The sequence below is a fragment of the Prionailurus bengalensis genome, chromosome C1, assembly GCF_016509475.1.
Source record: "Prionailurus bengalensis isolate Pbe53 chromosome C1, Fcat_Pben_1.1_paternal_pri, whole genome shotgun sequence".
In the NCBI taxonomy this organism is placed as follows: Eukaryota; Metazoa; Chordata; class Mammalia; order Carnivora; family Felidae; genus Prionailurus; species Prionailurus bengalensis.
In genome coordinates, this window is record NC_057345.1 from 149,483,079 (window position 1) to 149,507,846 (window position 24,768).

General features: G+C 44.3%; 1 protein-coding gene across 15 annotated transcripts in view; it reads left to right on the forward strand.

Moving 5' to 3' along the window:
- TANC1 (tetratricopeptide repeat, ankyrin repeat and coiled-coil containing 1) overlaps window positions 1–23,602 on the forward strand; it is a 241,983-nt gene extending 218,381 nt beyond the window's left edge. For all 15 annotated transcript variants that reach the window (XM_043576845.1, XM_043576842.1, XM_043576844.1 and 12 more), the window contains 8 exons: window positions 9,811–9,944; window positions 11,479–11,602; window positions 11,926–12,101; window positions 15,239–15,371; window positions 16,796–16,887; window positions 18,600–18,746; window positions 19,637–19,737; window positions 20,521–23,602. In XM_043576845.1, the coding sequence (XP_043432780.1) occupies window positions 9,811–9,944; window positions 11,479–11,602; window positions 11,926–12,101; window positions 15,239–15,371; window positions 16,796–16,887; window positions 18,600–18,746; window positions 19,637–19,737; window positions 20,521–21,955 (2,342 nt within the window). In that variant the 3' untranslated portion in view covers window positions 21,956–23,602. The remainder of the gene's footprint in view (window positions 1–9,810; window positions 9,945–11,478; window positions 11,603–11,925; window positions 12,102–15,238; window positions 15,372–16,795; window positions 16,888–18,599; window positions 18,747–19,636; window positions 19,738–20,520) is intronic.
- The last annotated feature ends 1,166 nt before the right edge of the window (window positions 23,603–24,768 follow it).

Consider the following 24,768-nt stretch of genomic DNA (forward strand, 5'->3'; position numbering starts at 1 on the left):
TGTCTTTTATGTTGCTCATGCTATTGCAGTTGGCAAAATACTTTAGTTGGCTAGTTAGTACTTCCTAAAGAAGTTTAGTCATTGTAAATACCATGGTTTTTTAATGTCAAAGTTATTTAAAACCCCTTAGTTTCCTCTCTAAGAAGAGCAGAATCTACTTCACTGTAAATTGAGTAGATTATTCAGCTCCATGGCCCTCCCTTTTCCTAGCAGGTGGGGGCAGCTTAGTTCTGCATGTGTATTAATCAAAGTTCACTATTTTCTTAATTCTGGACAGAATTCTGGGTAGGACCTCGCTGCCTCTGGACCTTGAATCTGAGGCCTGGCCCTGTCAGCTGGGGTGCAGCGTTTCCAGGCCCATCTTGGGGGAGGGTGATGCTCACACTAATTTCCTTACTGGACCGTGCAGCCGGGGTAATGAGTCGTATTGCATCTTTGATGTTGCCCTCTTGTCTCCATGGAACTGCTTTAATTTCCCACTCTGTGGTTCTGCCCACCCTCCCGGAGGTGGGGTGTCCTTCAGCTCTGAATTGCAGGTGGACCCAGGCCATGGACGGCTGAGCCTATCACACTCAAGGCTGCCACAGAATATGGTGCATGCACCCCAGGAAACAGGATGACTTATTGTTGGTTGAAAAATGACCCTTTGGTCAGATTTTACTTTGCTTTTTTAGAGAGAGGAGGGCTATCACATGGTAACAATTTAAAGCAAATTTAATACTTACTCCAGTAAGTATTGACTTTGGCATTCAGACTACATTCTGAGATGTATGGGCATCTCAGAGCAGATTTTCAGACGAGAGACTAGAAGAAAAAGCATTTGTCCATTGCTTTTTGGGGCATGTGGAGAACTTTTATGTTAAGGAATTTGCTAAACGTATCCTGCTGAGGAAAGCAAAGTGACTTATTATTGTATACCTAGGATATTCAATTTTTGGAGATTCTCTGTATCTCACCAGTGCTGTTGTTGGAAAATCCTTGTCAAGGCATCCCTTCTTCTACTGGTGTTTAAGAAAGTATCTAAGATGAGTAGAAATCCAGGTTTTGCCAATCCAAACAAAAGTAGTTCTTGATTGTCTTTGACCTCAAAACATGACAGAGGGGTAATCCAGGACCCTAGAGGATGTGAGGGAGGGGATAACTCAGGATGAGGATGGTAATACAGGATCCTGGAGGATATGGGAGAGGGGGTAGCTCAGGACCTAGAAGGGAAGGGGAAGGGGTGCAGAAGGGGTGGGGTAACCTAGGACCCTGTAAGGGGAAGAACAAAGTGGGGGAATGTAGGGAGGAGGGGCTAACCCAGGCTCTGCAAGGACGGAGATGGGCGTGAGGGTCACCCTCAAGTAGAGACGGATTTGGGGGTAAGAACTAAGGGGTTTGGGTTTGTCTGCACCCTGTATTTTTACTGTTCTGGCAGACCCCTGGGGTTTGCACCGCCCATCCCCACCTCACTGCCCCGGCGTAGGTGTGCTATGGAGAGCCATTCCTCTCTGCTGACAAGACAGCAGAGATCAGCTGACTTGTGTGTGCCTGCCCTGCAGGACTGGTTGGCGTGGGGCGGAGGCAAGTTGAAAACTCACAGAGTGCATCTCGCTGCAAATGAACCGGTAACCTGGCCACTTACCTACTGGAACTCTGTTCATGGTGCTTTTGCTGTGCATAGAGTCCATCCTTCTTGTAATTCCCTACTGTTTCTTAAAAGACAGCAGATGCCTTCGGCATTAAAAACTTGTACTCCTCTACATATAAGTAGCTTAGAGTACCTTTACCTACAAACACCGTTGCTTGTTATTTCAGTCACTCCTGGAAGAACTGTGTGTGGTTCATCTGCACTTCCTCAGAAAAATCATAATTGTTTCTTTCAAATTCTTATTGAAGTGTTTGGATCCTTCCTTCCTTCCTTCCATCCTTCTGGGCTGAATGTGAACTTGCATAGAGTGTATCTGTGGAAATGCCCTCTTTAACCCTGACCCCTTGCATGGAGTCCTGCACATAACTGTCCTCCTTCGGGCATGCTCAGCCCTTTAAGGAGAGAAGGAAGAACCACACATTACATATGCTTTAAATAACGTGGTGTGTAAGAGGGTCTATCAAAAATGTGAGCATTCTCATCACACTTTAGAAATGACAGCTGTGAAAAGCTGTGTTCTGATTTTTTTTAGGACAAAGTCTGTATGAAATGTGATTTATGTTGTCCGTGTTTTAGGAAATTGTTCCTAAATTGAATTTGTTATTTATAGTACATATTATTCCTCAAAGGATTTGCGGAGACTTATTTGAAATAGTACATAAAAGAATAGGGAAAAAAATAATGTCAGGAATAGGACACAAGGATTTGCACAGATATTCCTGCTCCTGTGTCCTAAATGTTCATTAGATTGAGCTGTTTTGGTCTTAGGATACCATGTGACCAGAGTTGGAAGGGAACATAATCATTGTAGATTATTCTTATTGTCTGTGGGAGAAGGCTTAACAGTTCTTCAGGAGAAGAAAAGTGTTTTCTGGTACTCTTATCTAAAACAACATTCATAGTCTGTTTGATTAGTTGGACACATATATATTTTTTAAGAGAGTGTGCGTGCACAAGTGTGTGGTGTGGTGGGAGTGGCAAGGAGGGGTGGAGAGAGAGGGAAAGAGTATCTATCCCAAGCAGGCTCCATGCACAGAACAGAGCCCAGTGCAGGGTTTGATCCCACAACGCTGGGATCATGAGCTGAGCCCAAATCAAGAGTCAGACACTTAACCAACTGGGCCACCCTGGTGCCCCTAGTTGGATATTTTTCAGGGGAACATCCCAGAGGCAACAACATAGGAGTTAGGATCTCCCGACTTCAAATCCTACTTCTGCCTCCCACTAACTGTGTGACCTTAGGCAAGTTGATTAACTTCTCTTGGCCTTATTTTCCTCATCTATAAAACCAGGATGAGCAATACTTACCTCATAAAAGTTAGTTGTATATTAAATGAATTTGTGAACCTAAAGGGCCATGAAGTGTCAGTGTAGGAAGCATTTTATAGGTATCATGATACAATATTAAAATATGTTAGGATTTTCCTGTTTTGAGAGCATGAATCCAGGTTCATTCATTCAGCTGTTTGGATTTAATTCCTGACTGATAATTGATTGGCTGTGGGTTCGGGGAAAATCATGTAACTCTTGTGACTCGATTCCTTCACCTCAATAAAATGGACAGTCACTGAATTCAAAGGATTCTTATCAAGATTAAATAAAAATTCACCCATAGTATTTTAGCCAGAGCTTGGCAGTTGTTAAGTGTTCAATAGATGCAGTATGCTGCTAGGGTTGTGATAAATTAGTATTAATTATTGAATGTTACATAGTTATACTATACATTTGGTCTGGATAGAGTATTGAAATGGATGTTGAAGTGATAGAACCTTAGTTTGCAGTTACTTTACAGAAACGAAGGACAACAATGACTTTCGGTTACATGTGAAGTCCTGTTTAGTGGCAATTATAAATTTTATTTCTGTAATGAATTCCTTGGCAATTTGAGGTTCATGTTTAGTCTTTAATTAGTCTTTAATTATCACACAGAGATTGACAGCATGTTTTTACAGAACTTTTCACACGTCAGGAGTGTCCTGGTTCCTTAGATTTGGCCCTTGCCTTGTTTTAACCTCCATAGGTAGGTCATTGGGAGCTGGCGTGATATGATGGGGAGTCACCGTTTCATGTGATGGCTCGGTTGTTGCCGGTTGCTTGGTAACATCCATCCTTTCCTCCATCCCCGAGGCCCTCCTGGGGGACTTCTGCCAAATGGAGAACACTAAGGCAGGGTCAGACCTAGGACGGTGTTCCCAGCCATTACTTGGGAGACTCTCTGAGCATCTGGGTGGTGCTGGCTTCCCGTTCATAAGGTCACAGAGCCCACCCAGCGGGGCTTTGTTCAGGGCTGGGAGTGCTAGAGACTTTTGAGGGGTTCATCCCTCAATGCAGTGATATTTTTTAGTAAGTAATAGAGTAAGAGTAAAGAGTAATCTCTAAGAGATCTCAGTAAGAGTAAAGAGTAATCACTCTTTATTGTATTTCATTTTACTCTTTATGTTGTTGAGAATTACATTAAGTAACTGCCTGGTCCCTGTGGAGATGAAGAATTTATAGCTGTAGGAAGTTGTTTTTCTGTCTAAGGGAAGCCTTCCCATCCCCTGAACAAAGGAAGCAAATGCCTACCAGAGCAAGGCTGTGGGGTTTGGCTTTTATAAATCTTAGCCCTACTCCTAGCAGGTGGATAAGGGGGTGTTGCCTGCCTTTTGTTTGGGGTTTAGTGCTACTTTCATTCATTCGGGCAGAGAACTTTGGGGCTAGCCTGTCAGAGGCCCTCAGGGTGGCCGCCCAGCCCAGCCCATACTGAGAAGAAAACAAAGCCAAACACAGCAGGGGTCAACTTCCTCCTTAACAACTTCTAAACCAGTCAGTTTTTGGAATTCAAGGGAGAGAGGCTGCCATTCCCAAAGAATTTTTTTTTTTTTAAATCATAAAATTCCTGATTACATTTGACCTCTTAGATAAATAGCTGAGAATTTTCCAGCATTTCATGCACACTCTTTACTTTTGTTCTCCTCCTTTGCAGTTGGGTGGGGTTTGTCCAGAGAGCCTCCAGCTGAGGTTCAAACATCACTGCCTGTGGCACATCTAATGGTTTCCATCTTGATTGCAACTAGATGACATTTATGAGAATCCTGCTGCTTATTATAAATGTTGGCACTTTGTTTTTTTTTTTTCCCCACTCACTTTTGTGACAGACAGGAAAAGTCAATATATTAGGAAATAAATTGCACCAGTAAACATAAATATATAAGCAAAGCAGAGCCACTCTGCCCATGTCCCTCTGTCAGCCATCTGGGCCAGCATGACTGCCCCTTTGCAGGTGCAGACGGTTGGGCTCACGTGTTCCACTCCGGCCTCGGAGGGTGGCATGGCAATGTGTAAGGAGTGTCTGAAAAGGCCGCTGTCTGGAAGTGGGAGCCGCCACTGTGTGCACTGACCTGTCACCCTTCTCTCAAGGTCTCTAAATTAGGGACAGAAACATCCGAGGAGGGGAATAATGATCCATTGTTAAAACCCTCAAGCCAGCCATCCTGTGCCTGTGTACTTGAGTGACAGATCTGCCATAAAATGTTATAAACAGCCCTGTTTGTGGAATGACTGCGTTCCTGGCAAGTTGACAATTGAGTGTTTGTAAATCAGACCTTTGCCCAGAGAACTTGAATATGTAAAAGATTCCTGGAAATGATCCATTTTACAAAGAACCAGATCTAACTGATGTTTTCAGGAAGCTCGTAATATTGAGTGTCAACTGGGTCTTCTTAACAGGAATGTCTGCTGTGACAAATCTCCTGTTCTGAAGACAGGACAGTATTGCTGAGGTACAATTATTCAGAATCTTCCAGAAACGATCTATGCTTTCATGGGAATTTAATTAGAAAAGTGCCATCTTGTTAAGGAATTTGCAAGTAAAAGAAATTGTGTCCAATTTGAGTCATAAAAAGTGCCATGTGTTCACTCACATTGATTTTAGAGTCTCCATTTCGTGCCAGGTCTTTTCGCACCTTCGTCTCCGAATTTCTTTGGCCAGAAGATAGGCATTTCCCCACTGCCAGAGCCTCACCCGCTCCTCCTGTCTCCCCCCACCCCTCTTTTCTTCTGGCCACACAGAGTGCACTGACCCTCATTAGAGTCTGGTGGTCAGCTCAGAGGTCAGCCTTTTCAGCAGAATAGTTGGAATTCCTGAGCAGAGTCTTGCCTGATTTTGTTTCAGCATGTGGTTGACTGTTCTTCAGTCTTGCTTGTTTCTCAATCTGGTGTCCTTAAATCTGTGGCTGGTGGAACTTGAGGTGCCCTCTAGCCTCAGGGGTTTTGAGTGATGAGGCCAAAAGTATTCACAGGAGTAAAAAAGGGAAACACAGGTCCTATTGACCTACATCACTTGAAAAGGAGAGCACCTCATTAGGACTTGATGTGCACAGCGTGGGCGGTGTTAGGCCAGAGCAGACTGTGTGACACTCTTTCAGCCTGTGCATATAGGTGCTTTATCTCGAAAGGAAGTTAATCACCAAATGCACAGCAGGTCTGGCTGTAAAGGAAGAGAAGGGAATCCAGCTCTGTCGCCAAGCCTGGGGTGGCGCTCTCATCCGCTCATCAGCTGCTCCAACTTCTGGCTTCTCTGGCGCCTCCATAAAACACACAGCCCTATTTTTAGTGCTGGGCTGTCATTTCTGATGTGCTGCTGTTGCAAAAATTCAGTAGCAGCTGCACCAGACATCCGGATTTAAAGGCCCCATTTACAATACAGATGAAACTTGTTTACTAAATAGAAGATAATGGAATGTTAGTGAGGCCCTGCTGCTTCAGGACCTCATCAAACAGAAGTGCCTTGAGTTTGTTCCTTCCCAGGCTGTCCTGCATATCTGCTGGCCATGACTCTGCCTGCGGTGTATGTGTGGATTTATTCATTCATTCGTTCCTTCGTTCATTCTTTCCTTGCAGTGGTCAGCTGTGACCAGAGGAGGGGAGAGGAGGAGATCCCTAATTGGAGGAGGCTTACAGAGGTCAGCAGGTCCAAGAGGTGTCTCACTGCCCAGAACTTCCATCTCTTTTTTTTCTTTTTTAATTTTTTTAATGTTTCTTTATTTTTGAGACAGAGAGAGAGCATGAAGGGGGGAGGGTCAGAGAGAGACAGAGACACAGAATCTGAAACAGGCTCCAGGCTCTGAGCTGTCAGCACAGAGCCCGACGCGGGGCTCGAACTCACAGACTGCGAGATCATGACCTGAGCCAAAGTCGGTCGCCCAACTGACTGAGCCACCCAGGCGCCCCCAGAACTTCCATCTCTTGAGCCACTCATTGGTCGTGTTCCAATCCATCCAGATAACACTCTTAAAAAGTGCCCCAAAGCTTGTGTTATTTAGGAATCATTAACGTTAACACCATGGCAGGAACGGACTATCTTGGGCATGCCTGGGTCAGCTGGGGCCAGGGCCTGCTAGTTTAGACTCTATAGTATAGACAGGATCCCCTTGGGCACTGGTTTTCAGATACTCTGGGTATGGGAACCCTCACCTCCACCCCAGGGCATCAGTATATAAAACTGATACAAATACTGTTCTCTTTATGGTGTTTGTTTACAAATTCCTTATGAGTTTAGATGTATGGTCAGTGGCAGTGAGCCTCTTAGGGTAACCCAGGTAAGAATGGCACCTGCAGTCGAGACCCTCGTCTCTGTCTTGAGAAAATCAGCAGTGCAGATGGCAGCTGCTAACTGTGGCCCTTCTTAGAGTTGTAGAGTTGTAAGAAATTCTTTGAATGGATGGATGATGACAGGAAAGCATTATTAAGATTGCCCAGTGACAAGCTGCTCTGGTGACACATTCCCTGCCTCAGGGGACTTAGGGCCAGAAGCAAAGTGAGTGCTCACTGCCTTTCCAGAAGGAGAGGGCTTGCTTTCTACACCACCTTCCACAGCCTGACCTTCACATCTTTAGGGCCCCGAGAGTAGGACGGCCTGGCACATTTGCTCACTTGCTCACGAGTCCTGCCATCTTCCTCACTTTCCTGGGGCACAGGTCCCTGGGATGGATGGGAAACTCAGGTGATCTGCTGAGCAGCTGTGGCACCTCTGTGTGAACAAAGTCTCTGGCCCCACTGCACTGTGTCTCGGGAACAGACCGAGGAGACTTCTTTGTTTCTTGGAAGAACTGTTCTTCTCACAGGCAGATCAGGCCCAGGTGTCAGGTTTACATGCTTGTGCACATGTGGCTCCTGGGGTTGAACTGTGGTCAGGCTGACTGGAGGTGGAGTAGGTGTGGTTGTCTGTCCTGAGAGGGGTCTGAGGAGGACAGAAGGATGGAGATGTGCATGTAGAAAGCAGGGTTTGTAAGCACTTGGCTCCCCTAGGCCTGACTCCCTTAGGTGCCCAGGAGAATGGGACACAGACCCTGCGGTCTGCAGTGGAGCCAGGCTGCCCTCTAAAAGGAGGTGCCTGCGGCGGTGGGGTATGTGTGCTACGTATGACTAAGTCACCGTACATGTTCCTTTGTGTGTTGTTTCTTTGAACTGATGACAAGTTTGTGATACTGGTGCCTTGTGTTGCCTTCAGTGGTGTGGCATTTGTCGTTCTTGCTGTACGGTGTTCCATTGTTTGGCTGCACCGTATTTCGATGCACTCCACTGTTGATGGCCATGTAGGTGCTTTCAGTTTGTGGCTGTTGTCACTACATCTCTCAGTGCCCTAGAAGCGCATCTCCAGGCACGTGTCTGCCAGTGGGGTTGCTGTGCGATGGGATGTGGATATCTTTACTCCAACCAGCAGTGTGTGTGAGCGTATCCATTTCTCAATTACTTGGATTGCTGACGAGGCTGGGTACTTTTCATAAGTTCATTATCACATGGACTTCACCTTTGGTGAAGGGCCTTGTACTGTGTTTTCCTGATTTTCATACTGAGAGGTCTTACTGATTTGTAGCAACACTGGATCTCTTCTGGAAGCCGGGCATGTGTAAGTGTGAGGCTGAGACAACGTTGTCTTAGGCAGGCAGCAGGAATAGAGCCACATTACCACACTCAACCTTCTCCTTCCTCATCTGCATTGTCAGTGCTCCCTCCTGAGGTGTCGTTCCTTCCCAGCGCCTTCCTGTCCTGTCCTCCACTCAAACTTGTCTTGTTGTCCTGGCTTGGGATCGTCCCTGGAATCTGTGACTATCCTTTCCTCTAGATTATCATTCATGTGACATAGCAGAGGACCCTCATCCAATTAAACCCCTCTTTTTACTACTCTTCATCAGGAATCATGGCCTGGGACAGGGGTGAGGAGGCATAGTTACTGAAGTGGGGGCATCATGAGAACCTTTCCAATGTATTCTCTTTCCCTCCATTCTATTTTTGTTTTATCCTTGGCTGACTTTCCTAGAACATCACTACTACCAGCGGCCACTTGCTGCTCAGTATCGCACTAGGCTATTTACCTGAGCACTCGAGGCCCCCAATAATCAGATTCCCTTTTCTTGCTTTCTTGACATTCTTAATCCAGCATCTTGACTGGTTATAGAGATTCGAAGCTCTGTATAGACAGGAATGAGTTGATATGCCCTTGACTGCCTCAGTAATTACTAGTTCTTGCTGATTGAAATTTATGACTTTAAGGTAAGAGGCTGGACTGGATACTACTGAGTGTGAGTGTGTGTGTGTGTGTGTGTGTGTGTGTGTGTGTGTGTTGCACTATATTCTGATTATCTCTTGCTGTGGGTGGAGGGACAAAAAAAGCAAAACAAGACAATGAAATAAAAACATAGTGGCTCCTGAATCTACAGTGTGGACTGGGCTTGGTAGGGATGGTTCACCTCTGCTCACCTGCTTTACCTGGTGCAGCGAGACTCTGTCTGGGGATCCGTTATCAGGATGGTGCACACCCATGCTTGCCAGTTTGTTGCTGGCTGGCTGCTGGGAGCTCACCTGGGACTGTCAACCACACACAGGCCTGGGTGCTTCTCCCTGTGAGTGTCACCACAGGGCCACTTGGGTTTCCTCCCACCATGGCAGCTGGTTCCAAGAATGAGTGTTCCGAGGAGAACTAGAAGTTTCCCATCTCAGGACCTGGCCCAGACACTGGCATGTCGTCATTCCTTCTGTGTTGCATTGGTCAGAGGTGTCACAGAGCCCACCCAGATCCAGGGACGCAGGGAAGGGTGCAGAACCGCCTTCCTGGCAGTGGGAGGACTACCCAAGAATCTGTGGCCCCCTTCAGCTACCACACACTAACAGACTCCCTCTGCCCTGTGACCTTCCCTCAGCCCTGACTGCTGCTGCTGGAAGAGGGAAGCTGGAGGTGTGCGAGCTGCTGCTGGAGCACGGAGCTGCTGTGTCTCAGACTAACAGGAGAGGAGTCCCACCTTTGTTTTGTGCAGCACGCCAGGGGCATTGGCAGGTACCCGGTGGGCCCCCGAAGGCTTCAGAAACCGTGGGTGGGATAGAGCTCACTAGCGCCCATCTCCCCAGGGGCCACATGCGGCTCCCCTGACCCTGTCTTTTTCACATTCTTGGCTGCTGCTTGTGCTGTCAGTTCTACTCGATAACTGCCAACATTTGACGGGCTAGCGCAGTCAGCCATTGTAGGCTGGTAACCTAACTGGGAGCAAGGCTGGTGACCAGGGGAGACCAGCGGCTGCCTCCTTTTAACCAGGGAGGGTTAGTTTTCTGTCATGAGAACTGAAGACTTGCTGTAACATACTTGTTGTCGTGATTTTGTGACCCATTTGTCCAGCACACTTGGAAGAAGAGTGGTTCTCTTGTGCTCTTTAGAAAAGGAAACATTTTCTCTCTGGTCTAGGACTGTGATTCAGCCTGGTTTCTTTTGTGACGAGTGGCCCATTGCCTCTAATTGAGGGGCATAGGAGATCTTCGAGAACAGTCATTTATTCATTTATTCATTTTGCAAATAGTAGCCACGTACCCACCCCATGCCTGGTATGAGGTTACATTCAAGCTGCACACAAATGGATCTTACTACATACATTATAGGAAGAATTTTCTAGACCCAAGTTTACATCACGGAATCATGATGCTAGTGCAATTTTTAGGAGCTACCAGTGCTCTCCACCAAGATTGGCTTTTCAGTTCCATTTCCAAGAGCTTGGTTTGTACCATCTGCGTCCTGTCCTCCTCATAATGTCTATCTGATGCCCTAGCTAATCCTCTCTCCTGGTCTCAGTACTTCCTAAGTCATGGGGAGGTTTGGAAAGCATCTGTCAGTGTCTCAAGAAGAAGAAAGCAGTGGGAATACTCCACCTTCTGTTGTCGCCATATAACTAATGCTGTGCCAGAGGGCACTCACTGTGATGGTATTTGTAGGAGACACCTCTGTGGTTTTTTGTTTGTGTTCCCCAGTCTTATTGCCATGCACTGGTTGAAGGCACAGAGCTGAGGCTGGGAATGTCTTCCAGGAGGCTTTGCTAAAAATTGTCTTCTGTGAAGGTCAAGCCATCCACTAAGCCGGGAGGCTTAGAAAAGCAGATTGCTTGGGGGTGTGGTGGGTGAATGCTTTCCTGAAGCCCCCACCCTCCTACGGGAGTGTAACTGCAGGATCATCACCCCGGGACCCAGGACCTTTGCCCCTTCCTTTAGTTCTGCCCAGTGATCCCATAAGCCGCATTGTGGCTGTCTGGTCATGACTTGATTGTGACTGGTATCTCCCCTTCTCCACGTTACTACTGTTCATGCCTTGTATGTGCATGTTTTACAGCTATAGTAATTGAGTATGTGAAAAAAAGTACATATTTGGAAGAAGATTCTGTTCAAAGGAATACAATGGAAAGATGGCACGGGCCCTACAAATCACACAGTATAGGGAGGCATTTGAAGAAGGAATCCTTTATTGCTTTTAAGTGTGGAAAACCTGCCTGGGTAGAGAGCACAAGACTGAAAGTGGAGCAGGGAGATTGTAATTCCAATGTTTCTTTCAGATCGTTAGATTACTTTTGGACCGTGGCTGTGATGTGAGCCTAAGTGACAAGCAGGGCCGGACGCCCCTCATGGTGGCTGCTTGTGAAGGACACTTGAGCACCGTGGAATTTCTCCTTTCAAAAGGTAGCAGCATGGGAGCCCCTGCAGAGGTTTCTTCAGAATGGACAAAGAAAAGAGCTTTGGTAGACCCACTGGCAGTGCTTTTCAATTCAAGTTTGAAAAGTCTTCTTGTTACGGACATTCTCTGATTCACACACAAGTAGAAAAAATAGGTAGTAGACATATATACCTATTACTCAGCTTCAGCAGTGGTGACCATTTTGCCAGCTTCAGATATCACAGGCTTGATTGCCACCAGTCAGGCCAGGTGTTTGCAGATGTGAATCGATTGGCTTCTGGGCTTTGTCTTACCGAGCTCATGTTTTGCGAATGGGCTTTTCTTTCAGGTGCTGCCCTTTCTTCTCTGGACAAAGAGGGACTGTCAGCATTAAGCTGGGCTTGTCTGAAGGGTCACAGGGCAGTGGTCCAGTTTCTGGTTGAGGAAGGAGCCGAGATAGACCAGACGGACAAGAATGGCCGCACTCCCTTGGACCTGGCTGCCTTCTACGGTGACGCAGAGACCGTAGGTACCCCGCAGGTGGTCACACACTCCACCTGCACACCAGGCCAGTGCTACAGCGAAACCCAGGAGTTGAATTATTCCCAGAGTGCATGTGAGGCCGTGTTGAGTGTGGTCAGTGTGGACTTGTGTGCTGTGGGGTAGCTTTCATTTTTCTCTAATTCTCTGGCATTCAGTCTGTGGCAGAATTTTAGTAAAGATTTTAATAGACTCTTAAAACCTTCAAGATACATGATTACAAACTGTGTCTTCAAACATATGTTGAACATATGTATATGTGTGTGTGTGTGTATATATATATATATATATATATATATATATATATATACACACGCAAATGTGTGTGTAGTTTTATTTTCTTCTAGTAACCCATATAAATAGAATTCCTCTACAGAGCATTTAAAAATCACTTTTTTATATATATGAGCGGTTACTAATCAGATAATTATCTGGTTTATTTTTAATAAAAATGTGGCAGTCTAGAAATAATATAAATAATATATATGAATATATATAATAGAGATATATATCTATAGATTATATGGTGTCTATAATATAGACATAATATAGACATATAGACATAATTTAAATATATCTATATTATATATATTTATATATTATAGACATATTTCTAGACAACATAAATAACATAAATAATGTAAATAATAACATAAATAAAAAATAAATAACATAAATAAAACATAACATAAATATATAGATATAAATATATATAATACATATTATATAGAGATTTATATATTAGATATAAATATATAATATTTATATATAAATATATATATTATATATAGATTATGTATTATTTGTTATTTCTAGACCATGCTGATTTTTATTTATTAAAAATAAACCAGATAATTATCTGATTAGTAACTGCTCATATATATGTTTATATTATTTCTAGACAATGCCACATTATTTATATAGATTATATAGATGCATATAGATATAATGTCACATTATTTATATAGATTATATATATATATATATATATATATATATATATAAAGAATATACAAATAATATAAAATATTTAGGGCACTATATTCATCCCTTTGCCAAATGTTTAATTGAGAGAAGAAGGGATAAAATATTAGTAATATAAGAACTACAAAATGTCTTTCAGGGCAGAAACCATGTCTTTGTCAAGTTCCACATCCCAGGCACCAAGCAGGTGTTAAAGGAATGTTCAGCTCCTTCAGACTTACGATTTTTGAAGAATTAAATATGTCTAATGTGCAAATTAGCCAGAGAGATACTGTGTTTCTGGAAACCATGGAATTTAGAACAAAAGCCATCCTTGTTCTGCATGTCTGGGCCTTGATGCTTTTTAGATGGCAGCGATGTTCGTGTTAAATGGTCTCAATTTCCTGGACAGTGTAAATTGTACTTAATGTTGATTTTCAAAAACAGCTGTTTAAACCTCACATATCCATACTTTTATTTTTCAGCTTCTATTACCTTACCAAATCCTAGTTTGTCAGCATTAGGAAGAGTGAAGGAGCTTAGCATTCTAGGGTAATTTTTTTTCATTGTGATTTAAAAACACATAACATAAAAGTTACCATCTTAACCATTTCTAAGTGAAGAGTTCAGTGGTGCTAAGTACACTTCACATTATTGTACAACTAATATCCACACTTTATCCTGTAAAACTGAAACTCTGTACCCAATAAATAAGACTGTTTCTCTCCTCCAGTCCCTGACAGTCACCATTCTACTTTGTGAATTGACCACTCTACAGGTGGAATCATAGAATATTTTTCCTTTTATAAACTGGCTTCATTTCACTTAGCATAATGTCTTCAAGGTTCATCCACCTTGTAGCATGTAACAGGATTTCCTTTTTTAAGGTTGAATAATACTCCACTGTATGTCTGTGCCACATTGTGTCAATCATTTCATCTGTCAGTGAACACTTGAGTTCATTCCACCTCTTGGCTATCATGAATAGTCACAATTTACAATAGTCCACTGTGGCTATGCAGATATCTCTTCAGGATCCTGTAGATTCTTCAAGATTTATCTATATTCTTTTGGATATATACCCAGAAGTGGGATTGCTGGATCAAGTGGTAGTTATATTTTTAATTTTTTGAGCAACTTCCATACTGTGTCTAGAGTGTTTGCACCAGTTTACATTCCCACCAGCAATGCTCAGGGGTCCTATTTCTTGACATCCTCGCCAGCACTTTTTTTTTTTTTGATAGTGGCCATCCTAATAATGTGAGGTGATAATCTCATGGTTTTGATTTTCGTTTCTCTAATGATTAATAATGTTGAGCATCTTCTCATATGCTTCTTAGTCATTTGTATATCACCTTTAGAGAAATGTATATTCATATCCTTTTTAAGATTGGGTTATTTGGGTTTCTTATTGTTGAGTTGTAGGAGTTCTTTATATATTATGGATCTTAATCCTTCCAGTGTCATTTTGAATAATTGGTGGACTGTCAGATTCACATGAAAATCTAAGGTGACTTCTTTTCAGCAATTTGAGTAGCCCAAGTGATTTTTCCTCTGTGTTCCATTTCTGAGTGACTGCTGTCATACCACGTCAAATCAAGCTATGTACCATGGTCTCAAACCTTGCCTCTTTACATACCCAATATTTGAGTCTCTTTCCTAAGCCTTAAAGTGCGTAATAATTGTTTTTTTTCTAATCTAAAGCTGCTAGTTTTTCTAGCTTGCTATACCCAGGCTGTGTGGGTCTGAGTGTTTCCAGAGGTCCCATTGCTGTAGACTGCCAGTATGCAGGAGCTGTTGTAGAAGTCTGCCTCCTAAGTAATTGGAGATGAAAAGATGACTGTGGCCATCCCTGTGGTCTGGGAAGTTGATATGCATATACTCCTCTGTGGTATATGAATGCATGTACATAACATGTCCCTCCCTAGGAGTGTTCACCTGCCTCCCTCATTGCTGATGGCAGAGTGGACTTTAGCTGTGGATTATAGCCCTCTTTTCGGTTACCCATTGGCTTCATTTCCATTAGGACCCTTCATGGCCAGAGGCGTTGAAGATCACAGTAAAGCTAAGACTGCCAGTTCCACCCCAGGATGCAGAGGTGGGTGGGGTGTGACACTTCTGCCACCAGCCACCCCTCAGGGCTCTGTCTCTCCCTGCAGGTACTGTATCTGGTTGAGAAGGGAGCCGTGATTGAGCACGTGGACCACAGCGGCATGCGCCCCTTGGATAGAGCCATTGGTTGTCGAAATACATCTGTAGTGGTTACACTGCTGAGAAAAGGAGCCAAATTAGGTCAGTGAACACCTCATCTCAGCAGCGGGAGAGGGAGGTTCACTTCAAATTCTAGAGTATGTCCAGGGCCATAAAGACTTACCTGATACCAGGTTAAGAAGATGTCAGGTGCCTAGAGATTTCTTTTCTGTCCTCTACAAGGCTCATTTAAACACAGTCATTCAGAATGCTTAAATAACTCATGACATTATCACTGCAGTGTGGGTAGAAAGCAGTGGCCAATGTTGAACAGACCAGTCTAGAATTGTAGGGTGTTAGGGATGCCTGAGAGCCACAGCAGTGAGCAGCTCCATTCAGCTCTTCGGGGGAGGCTGGTTATGTGGTTAAGAAAGCTCACAGGTGGCTCTGCTGAGCAGCTGAATTGGCGAACCACTGTTCTGGAGTAGTCCTAGTCGGGTAGGGTAGCCACAACTCCAGCCGTTTCTGTGAAGGAAAGTTCCTGGGATTTTACTGGAAACTAGATGGGGGAGGGGTGTCACTGAAGGATAATGACAGGGCAGAGGGGACTCAGAGTAGGAAGAGCCTCGTTCTCTGTGCTTGGTCAGAGCGTGAGCCCCCACTCACAATGTGTGGGTAAAGAGCAACAAGAACATGGCTCTCGTAGTTTAATACGCCAGACCTTCGGCCAGTGGCAGCCCCCAGGAGGGGACTGTGGCAAAGATGAACAGATCTGATCTTACTAAGCAGTTCACAGTACCAGGAATTATTCTGAGCAGTTTCATGTTTTATCATAGTTAATCCTCACCTACCCTCTAAGTAGGTAGAGATAACACCATCATGTTGCAGAGGAGTAAACCAAGGCACAGTGGAGGTAAATAGCTTCCCTAAGGTCATGGTAATCAGCAGAGTCAGTGGAGCAGAGTAGTCTGACTCTGAGACTGTCCTCTCTTAAGCATTATTCCCTGCACGTGCTCAGAAGTGGGGCTGGCGGCTGGAGAAACATGAGCTGTGACAAGAGGGCGGACTAGCCAGAGCCAACCTGTCTGGGCAGATGCAGTATAGACTGCAGCAGAGAGTGAGAGGCTGCTAAGAACACGTGCCTTCACTCACCAGCAGACATGGGCCCTGCAGGAAGCTAAGGAGATAATTCAGAAGCCATGTTTGATTTTCCCCAAAAATCCCAGCAGAAGGGAGGGATGGGCCTGGCTGCTCTGACGCCTTGGTTTCCCAGCACTCTTTTCATCAGAGTAACAGGTGCACGGGGTACAGCCTCCTCCCAGGAGCCTCATTCAGCATGAGGCAGATTGGAAGGGAGACCAACTCCTGGGGGTCCTGCTCCCTGTCCTTACTTGTACTGCTGTCTGGAGGCTGCAGGACACAGTATGCTGCCATCTGTGACCTGGGCTGCCATCTGGCCCCAGCAGCAGTAAACTCCTTCCCTCCCGGAGCACTGACGTGCCTCTGAATGCATGTTTGTTTTGCAGGAAATGCTGCCTGGGCGATGGCTACTTCCAAACCTGATATTTTGATTATACTTTTACAGAAATTGATGGAGGAAGGAAACGTGATGTACAAAGTAAGTGGTATCGCCCTTTTCTGGGATGTGACAGCCTACGAGCAACCTCTTAGTTTGGTGTGGACCGGGCAGGACCATGCTCCTGCCCACCACACCTGTAGCCAGGCTTCCGTGGACGCTCTGGGAGATGCACACCTGGCCTCGTGCCCAGGCTTTCATGTCTCCACAGCAGAGCCTTCAATGTGGAAGGCACTATTTTGTCGTTGAGAACTGTTATTTCTGAATGAATCCTCACAGCTATGACTGTGACGTATGGCCTGAAGCCTTGGTGTGAAGGTAGAGTAGCCTCAAGCAGGACATTCCTTAATTCAGGAAAGGGCCACTCAGGAGACATTTTCTGAAGAAAAGAATCATTAAGTCTCCTAAGACTTTATTATCTTATTTTTAATAGTTGTAAGTTTCTGCAATTTGAAACAGTTTCTAGAGATATTTTTACTTAAGATAGTCAAGGAATATATCATACTCAGTTACTGGAGAGACAATTTTTTCCCCATTTTCCCTTAGAAATGGAAATCTAAAGATTAATAAAAGTAAACATTTTAAATAAAATTTGAAGTCAAATTTCCAAAATAAGCCATTAGTTTAGATCAGAGGTCAGCAGACTTTTTCTGTAAAACGCCAGACAAGGAAATAGGCTTTGCCATATGGTCTCTGTCACTGCTCCCCAGCTTTGCTGCTGTGGCATGAAAGCAGCCACAGGTGATACAGAACAGATGGGTGTGGCCATGTCCCAGTCAAAGTGCATTTGTAAAAATGGGTGGCAGGCGAGATTTGGCCCAGAAGCTGTAGTGTGCCCACCCCTGGCTTAGATAGATGCTTAGGCCATAGACCTAGATCACTGTTCTTTCCAGGTCTGTAATTAGAAGTAAAAGTTCTGAAAATAAAACAAAAAACTGCATTATGACCATTTTAATCCTTTTATCAGGAGGCTGCTGCATGGACTGCATTTAGTTTTTCCCTTTTCTTTTTTTAATAATAACAAATATGTAGGCAAAAGCACGACCCAGCGGGGTTCCTGACTTGTAATCCGTTTGAAATTGAGTTCAGAGTATATGTTGTTGTGGCTTTGAAGTGGTTTTAATATGAATTTTGGTAGGCAATTATGTTAGAAATATCAAGCCATTTTCAGCAGACTTCACACCTGCTGTGCTATGGAACTGACTGAGCAAATTGATTTCTTTAGCCTTGAAAATGATGTGCGGTGCTGTTCCAGTTTTTAAAGCCCATACTTTAGTTCCTCTCACAAATGATTATTTTACAGCAAGCTCTAGGTTTCTCCACAAGACTGTACTTGCCTTGGGAAGGGCATCATTTCTTTATCTGATTTCTATCGTTACAGTTAGCATTAAAGTATTTGTCGAGGAAGGATCATTCCTGAAATGGTTTTCAAAAATATATAACAGAGAGGATAATCTGATGTATTAAGATTGATGGTTATCAATTAGGCAGTTTACAGACTGTTTCCTAGAAAACCAGTTTGTGCCTTCCCCGTGAAGCACGTGGTGCAGAAGTCCATGCGGGCAGTGAGGCTGTGCGGGCTCATGCTGGTCAGGGCGCTGTGTCCTCTGCAGGACCCTTCCATGTGCTCGGATGGTTTCTGTTGCAGGATGAGAGGGACGCGGAAACCTCACCAGGGTCTTCAAGTTGCAGGAGGCTGTTCATCTTGAAGCATCCGGGAAAGGATCAATTTCTGTGCTTTTTTTGATTCCTAGAAAGGGAAGATGAAAGAGGCAGCCCAGAGGTACCAGTATGCCTTAAGGAAGTTTCCGCGGGAAGGATTTGGAGAGGACATGAGACCATTCAATGAGCTAAGAGTTTCCCTCTATCTCAATTTGTCTCGCTGCCGAAGAAAAACAAATGTAAGCTGTGGGCCCTTACCTTAGTCTGTTCCTTTAGCAGTAGAGTGTTTTCTAGCGGTGAAGGCCAGCCCTTATGCAGACGGAGGCACGGAGCCTCCTGTGTGGTTTGTTTGCACGGTGCTGTGAACTTGGCGTGTGGGGGGCTGTTTCTCCTTAGGTGGCCGTCACGTGATCGCCGTCACTGCGTCCTTAGAGTGCTGAGGGAATGCACTTGGAAGGCACTTTCCTCGGCCTCAGCAGTGACAGGCGAGCCGGCTGCCGCTCCTCCCCTTGCCAACATGCACTTCTGTCACGGGCCACCCTTCCCAGACTCAAAAGGGTGCTGTAAAGTTCAACACGGATGTGTTATAATCCGTATGCCAGTAACCGGTTAATTTGTAGTTCTCAGTAGTTAACTCATAGTTAATTTGTAAACAGAAACTATAGATGTGCTTCAGTACTTCTTTCTCCTGCTTTTTGTTGCTATTGTTGTTCATCTTCTCACCACCGAATCCATTGACCGCCTGCTTCTGTGCCCGCGAATGCGGCCCACCTTGCCGTTGCAGTGAGGGGGCGTCTCCGTCCCTCTTGGAAGCTGACCCTCCCTGCGCCTGCGCGTTGCATGCTCCCCGCCTTCTGGTGCACTGCTTCTACCCGCTGTCCCGAGTCGTCCGTTTTTACATCTCTACTGGGTTCTTCTCTTAAAATATGAAAAAGCATTAACTATCTCCTAACTTTACTTATTTTAAACTCCTTAACTTTAAAACAAAATAAATAAAACTTATGTTGCCCTTTACCTATTCAGTTACGTCCCAGTTCTCTGCTAACCTTGAGAGGAAATCTGTTAAAAAGATGTCTGTACTCATGTCTCAGTGCTTCTTTTGACTCCTGTATTTAAATGTTGACACCAGGACTTTGGCATGGCAGAAGAATTTGCTTCCAAGGCTCTCGAATTGAAACCAAAGTCCTATGAAGCCTTTTATGCCAGGGCAAGAGCAAAGAGAAATAGCAGGTACTGTCTGGGGTCTGATCTATGACTAAGGAAGCCTTCTTGTGTCTCTTTGGTATCAGAGCTGCTGTTGACTTTGGGAGTTTCTGATTCACCAGCATTGCTCTAATGACTCTCTTCCCTTTTGATACTAAATTGGTAGCTTCCAAGGGGCACAGCAGTGGATATTATCAGTGATGGCTAGACTTTTGTTTTCTCCTAACATCCCAGTAACTGTTCCTTCCCTGCACACTTGCTGCAACACAGAATCCCTATTAGTCTGTGCTCACAGGGAACCTGCCAGCTAGAGACATTAGAGCAGGGGAGGTGGGGAAGGGAAGAGAGTCCTATAAGGCTTTTGGGTTAGAGATGGACACAAAGAGAGGCAATGGTGAAGAAAACTAAGAGGATTCTAACACCCACTGGTTTATGTCTGTTCCTGCTCCTCGGACAGTGGTGGTTAGAGATGTATGGGCCCTGGCACGGTGCAGGTGTGGGTCAGAGTTCACTCCCACCTAGTGGAGTAGCTCTAAGCTCGTGTAGAATAGCTCCTGTCCACCACAGTAGGTGTGCCAAACTCACTCAGCTGCCTTTTTTTTTTTTTAAGATTTTATTAAGTAGTCTCTACACCCAATGTGTGGCTCAAACTCATAACCCCAAGATCAAGAGTTGAGTACTTCACCAGCTGAGCCAGCCAGGCACCCCCCTCCCCTTCTCTTTCTTTTCAGCAGAACTGTTTTATGAACAGTTACATTGGGAGCATGCTCTCACGTGGCTCCTAACTGTATCCTCTGCTTTCATGTATAGGCAGTTTGCCGCGGCTCTGGCTGACCTCCGGGAAGCTGTGAAGCTCTGTCCCACCAATCAGGAAATCAGGAGGCTGGTGGCCCGCGTGGAGGAGGAATGCAAGCAGCTCCAGAGGAGCCAGCAGCAGAAACAGCAGTGCCCAGCGCCAGCCCCACCCAATGACTCCGACAATGAGGAGGACGCTCCGACCCCTGGATTAAACGACCACTTCCATCTTGAGGAGGCTGGGGAAGAAGAAACTTCCTCCCAGGAAGAGTCTGTTTCCCCACCGCCCAGGTCTCAGCCATCCTCCTGTGTCCCCTCTCCGTATATCCGAAACCTTCAAGAAGGGTTACAGTCCAAAGTCAGGCCGGTGTCCCCGCAGCACAGGCCAGGCATCGGTAAGGCCCCGAGGGAAGCTGTAGCTCCGCCCGGGCTGGTCCTGCAGCCCACCCGGCAGGCACAGATCGTGAAGACCAACCAACATCTGGGTGCTGGACAGGCCGGCGTGAGAAACGGCAGCACAAAAATGCAGGTCGCTGCTCAGAATCCTCCCCCGAGCCCTATGCCAGGTGGGATCCCTGCAGCTCCCGGTGGTGGCAGAACACAGCGTTTGGAGGGCACGGGCACTTTGACTGTGGGCGCCGGGTCTGGCCATTTTGGAGAGAGGCTGGGCCCCAGCCACGGTGTCCAGCTGCAGCACAGCGAGGGCGGTGCTGCCTACCCCTTACCGAGCAAGGTAAAGACTGCAGAGAGGCTTCTGTCTCACGCCTCTGTAGCCGTGGATGTAACCCCTCTCAACCAGGGCGGGCCGGTGAGCTGCAGTGACGGGCGACACCCGGCTTCCCTCACCAGCTCAGGCTCTTCTGGTTCTCCGTCTGGCAGCATAAAGATGTCAAGTTCAACCAGTAGTTTGACTTCAAGCAGCAGTTTCTCAGATGGCTTCAAAGTCCAAGGACCGGATGCTCGCATTAAAGACAAGGTTGTTAGCCAGGGTCAAAGTGGGACAGCCGAGCACAGACCACGCAGTACTCCGTTCATGGGCATCATGGATAAGACTGCAAGGTTCCAGCAGCAGAACAATCCTCCAAACCGTACCTGGCACTGTCAGGTGCCGGAGGGGCTACTGCTGAACACATCCTCTGCAGCCGGCTTGCAATCCTTGAACTCTGAGAAGCCCTCTCTCAAACAAGCAGGAGGATATAGTAGCCAAGCCAAAACCTGTGCTGTTTCTACCCTGGGTGGAAGTGTCCATAATGGGTCACAGGTGAAGGAGCTAGAAGAAAAGAAATGCCAAATTCCGGTCCACTGTCAAGATAGCAGGATCACTAAGACTGTTTCTCATCTGTATCAGGAAAGTATCTCCAAACAGCAGCCTCATGTCAGTAATGAAGCTCACAGGAGTCACCTCCCTTCAGCAAAACCAAAGCGATCATTCATAGAGTCAAATGTGTGAGCCTTAAGAGAGACACATATGTGGGATTGGGGAAACCGTGTGCCACCTCCTGGTGGTGATTCAGAGGTTTTTCGTGAGAAAAATTACCTTGTAGCCATGTATTTTTTTTTTTCTTTATTCCTTGGGGGTGGGTCAGATGCCACTGATATATATAAAATATGGGATAAAATTTCTTTGATAAATAGCTAGGAGTCACCATAAATAAGAATGCTAACCAGAATGAAAATTTATAATTAGTTGTGCCTATTAAGTTAAAAAATTTAAGACCACCAAGAAGACATTAACTCATGGTTTTCTCTTATGAAATTGTTTGGTTTTTACCACTTTTTTCCTAGTGTTTGCTATGTGGTAAAATCATATTTCTTAGAGAATGTAAATGTCTAAGTGATAGGTTTAACTTATGACAAATATCCAGATGATGTATTCTGGAAAAGATGGAATCTTCAAGTTTCAGTTCCATTGAGTCAAATCCCAGTTTTTACATATAAACATATAAAAATTTCTGGCTGAACATGTGTGACTATAAATGTTATACAGCTGATTCTTTTCATTTTTTTTAAGCAAAATACAAGAATATCCAGGTATTGTTACCTTCCTAGTAGTTCTCTTTTATTTCCATGTTAGGGTTCTCACTAAAAACATTTTTATAGCACCTTTTTGGAATTATATTCCCACTTCAAGGTGTTTATAATATTTGGAAATAGTATAAAGCCATTTGGAAGCAGGATTGGTGGTCAAGTTAGATTTGGACTAAACTAAGGATACAGCTTTCTTTACGATATGTAAATTCACTCTCAGCTGGTTCCCAAACTGCTTTTAACAATGATAACCATTCCTGGAACAAGCCCTCCAGGGTCCTTTAAGGACAGTATTTAATTTGGATAGTTAAGGTATGGTTAGTTGTTGCTTTTGTTTCATTATACAATCATTACTTTATAGTCACGTGTTGTACATATTAAATAGCCAAGTTGTATTCTGACTTGTAAATATAACTATTTCAAGTAGTTAATCATAAAAAAACCTCATATATTTGCATGTTCTTTGTAAGCTTCATTCATGCTGGTTGTTGCACTGAACGATATATTACTATGGCATGTTAACAATATACCAGTAACAGCACTTTATCTCATTTATATGAACACCTTTGAGGTGCTACTTAAGTCCTAACTGATGTATTATTCATTTGTAAAGATAAGGTACAGCAATGAGCCTTGGTTTAAAGGTATTTTTATATGAAAATGGTGTGCTATTGGAGGATGTTAAAATGCTAGTTTGAGAGAGGTAGGAGAATAGTTGTTTTATATGGCGGGATGTGAAATTTATTTTCTAGAATTGGGGAGAAGTAAGTTCTATATTTACAGAAAGTTTTAAAAATGAATCGTTGTAACGACGTTCCTCTGAGCATCATTATGGTTTTGTACGAACAGGAAATCTGGTGTCATTCTTCAACATTTGTGCCTGAGTGTGAATGGTGTACTTTGTACAGCTTTATCATTTTTCTAGGCTTTCCCTGAGTTCTGCTAGAAGTACTTTGGCTTATTTATTGTTGTTTTCTTTAATATTTGTGAAAGTCTTACTCTTGTTATGTAGTTTTGTTTCTGCACAACTACTGTACTTTTCCATATGGAATAAAGAGTATTAATAGAATTTGCTTTGTATTAAATGAAACAGTGGATAAGTAGAGACTATCCTGAGGACAATGCTTTGCCTTGGTTTAATCCTGGCGGATCTTGTTACCCTCAAGAAAAGAGTGAAAAGTCTATTTTTATAGTAATACTACCACATGCATATTAAATGTCATTCAATAATAATTTCAGAACAAGGGTGACAGCTCCAAGAGATCCCAGAATACTCAGTGGTTAACATGAATCTTTGCCTGAACTAGGAAGAGCATTCTGTAATTCTCTGTTCCAGAAATCTTGGTGTCTGTTTTGACTGACAGTGTACTGTCAGTCACTCTCAAACACTTTGGTCAGACACCAAACTCTGTGTTGATGATGAAAGTTCTTCACGTTTGTATCATCATTCAGTTAGTCTTTATACCCACATAGTTCTGTATCAGGGTAGGATAAATGAACATCAAACTGGGTTGTACTGGTATAAAACCCTAATATGCAATCTGGTACTGCTTCAGGTACTGTCTGGGTGTGGCTGTTACATCAAGGCTGGGTATCTGCAGCCCTTCTTTAAAGCTAAATATTAAACTAGTTCAAAAACAAAAACAGGTGGGAGGAAAAGCATTATTGGCCCATAAATGTTGAATGACTTTTGCTACAAAGCTGATGTGACTACGAGAATTTATTATAGACTACGTTATTGATTTTGACATAAAGATATTTGGTCCAGTTCCCCCAGAAAGAAGTGAAGTCTTCCTGGGAAGCTCTGGTCAGTTCTGAGAGCCAGTGAGCGCTGCTCCCACGAACACCTGAGTGAACAGTTGGGTCTGGGAGTGTAGCCGAGGGGCCTTGTGGTGTCCCTTCCTGTGGATGGGTTTGGATTTTGGTGTGGGAGCGGGGAGGAGGCGCTGTCTGGCTTTGGTTTGCGTACATGACTAGAAGTACTTCACTTTAGTAAGTTACTGGCATCTTAGTTCTCAGCCACAGGAAACCATGATGGTGAAATGTAGAAAAGAAAATCACCTTTAACACATTTAAGAGATAACCAGTCTTTTATTGTGTTTTCTATCAATGACGTCAGTAATTTTTAGTAATTTTTATGTAAAAAACCAGTGTGCCTCCTTTGGAAAATAAGTCTACCAAAACAAATATTTGGCCCATTAGTGGACTCTAGGAATTAAAATCTTTTGTTAAAAT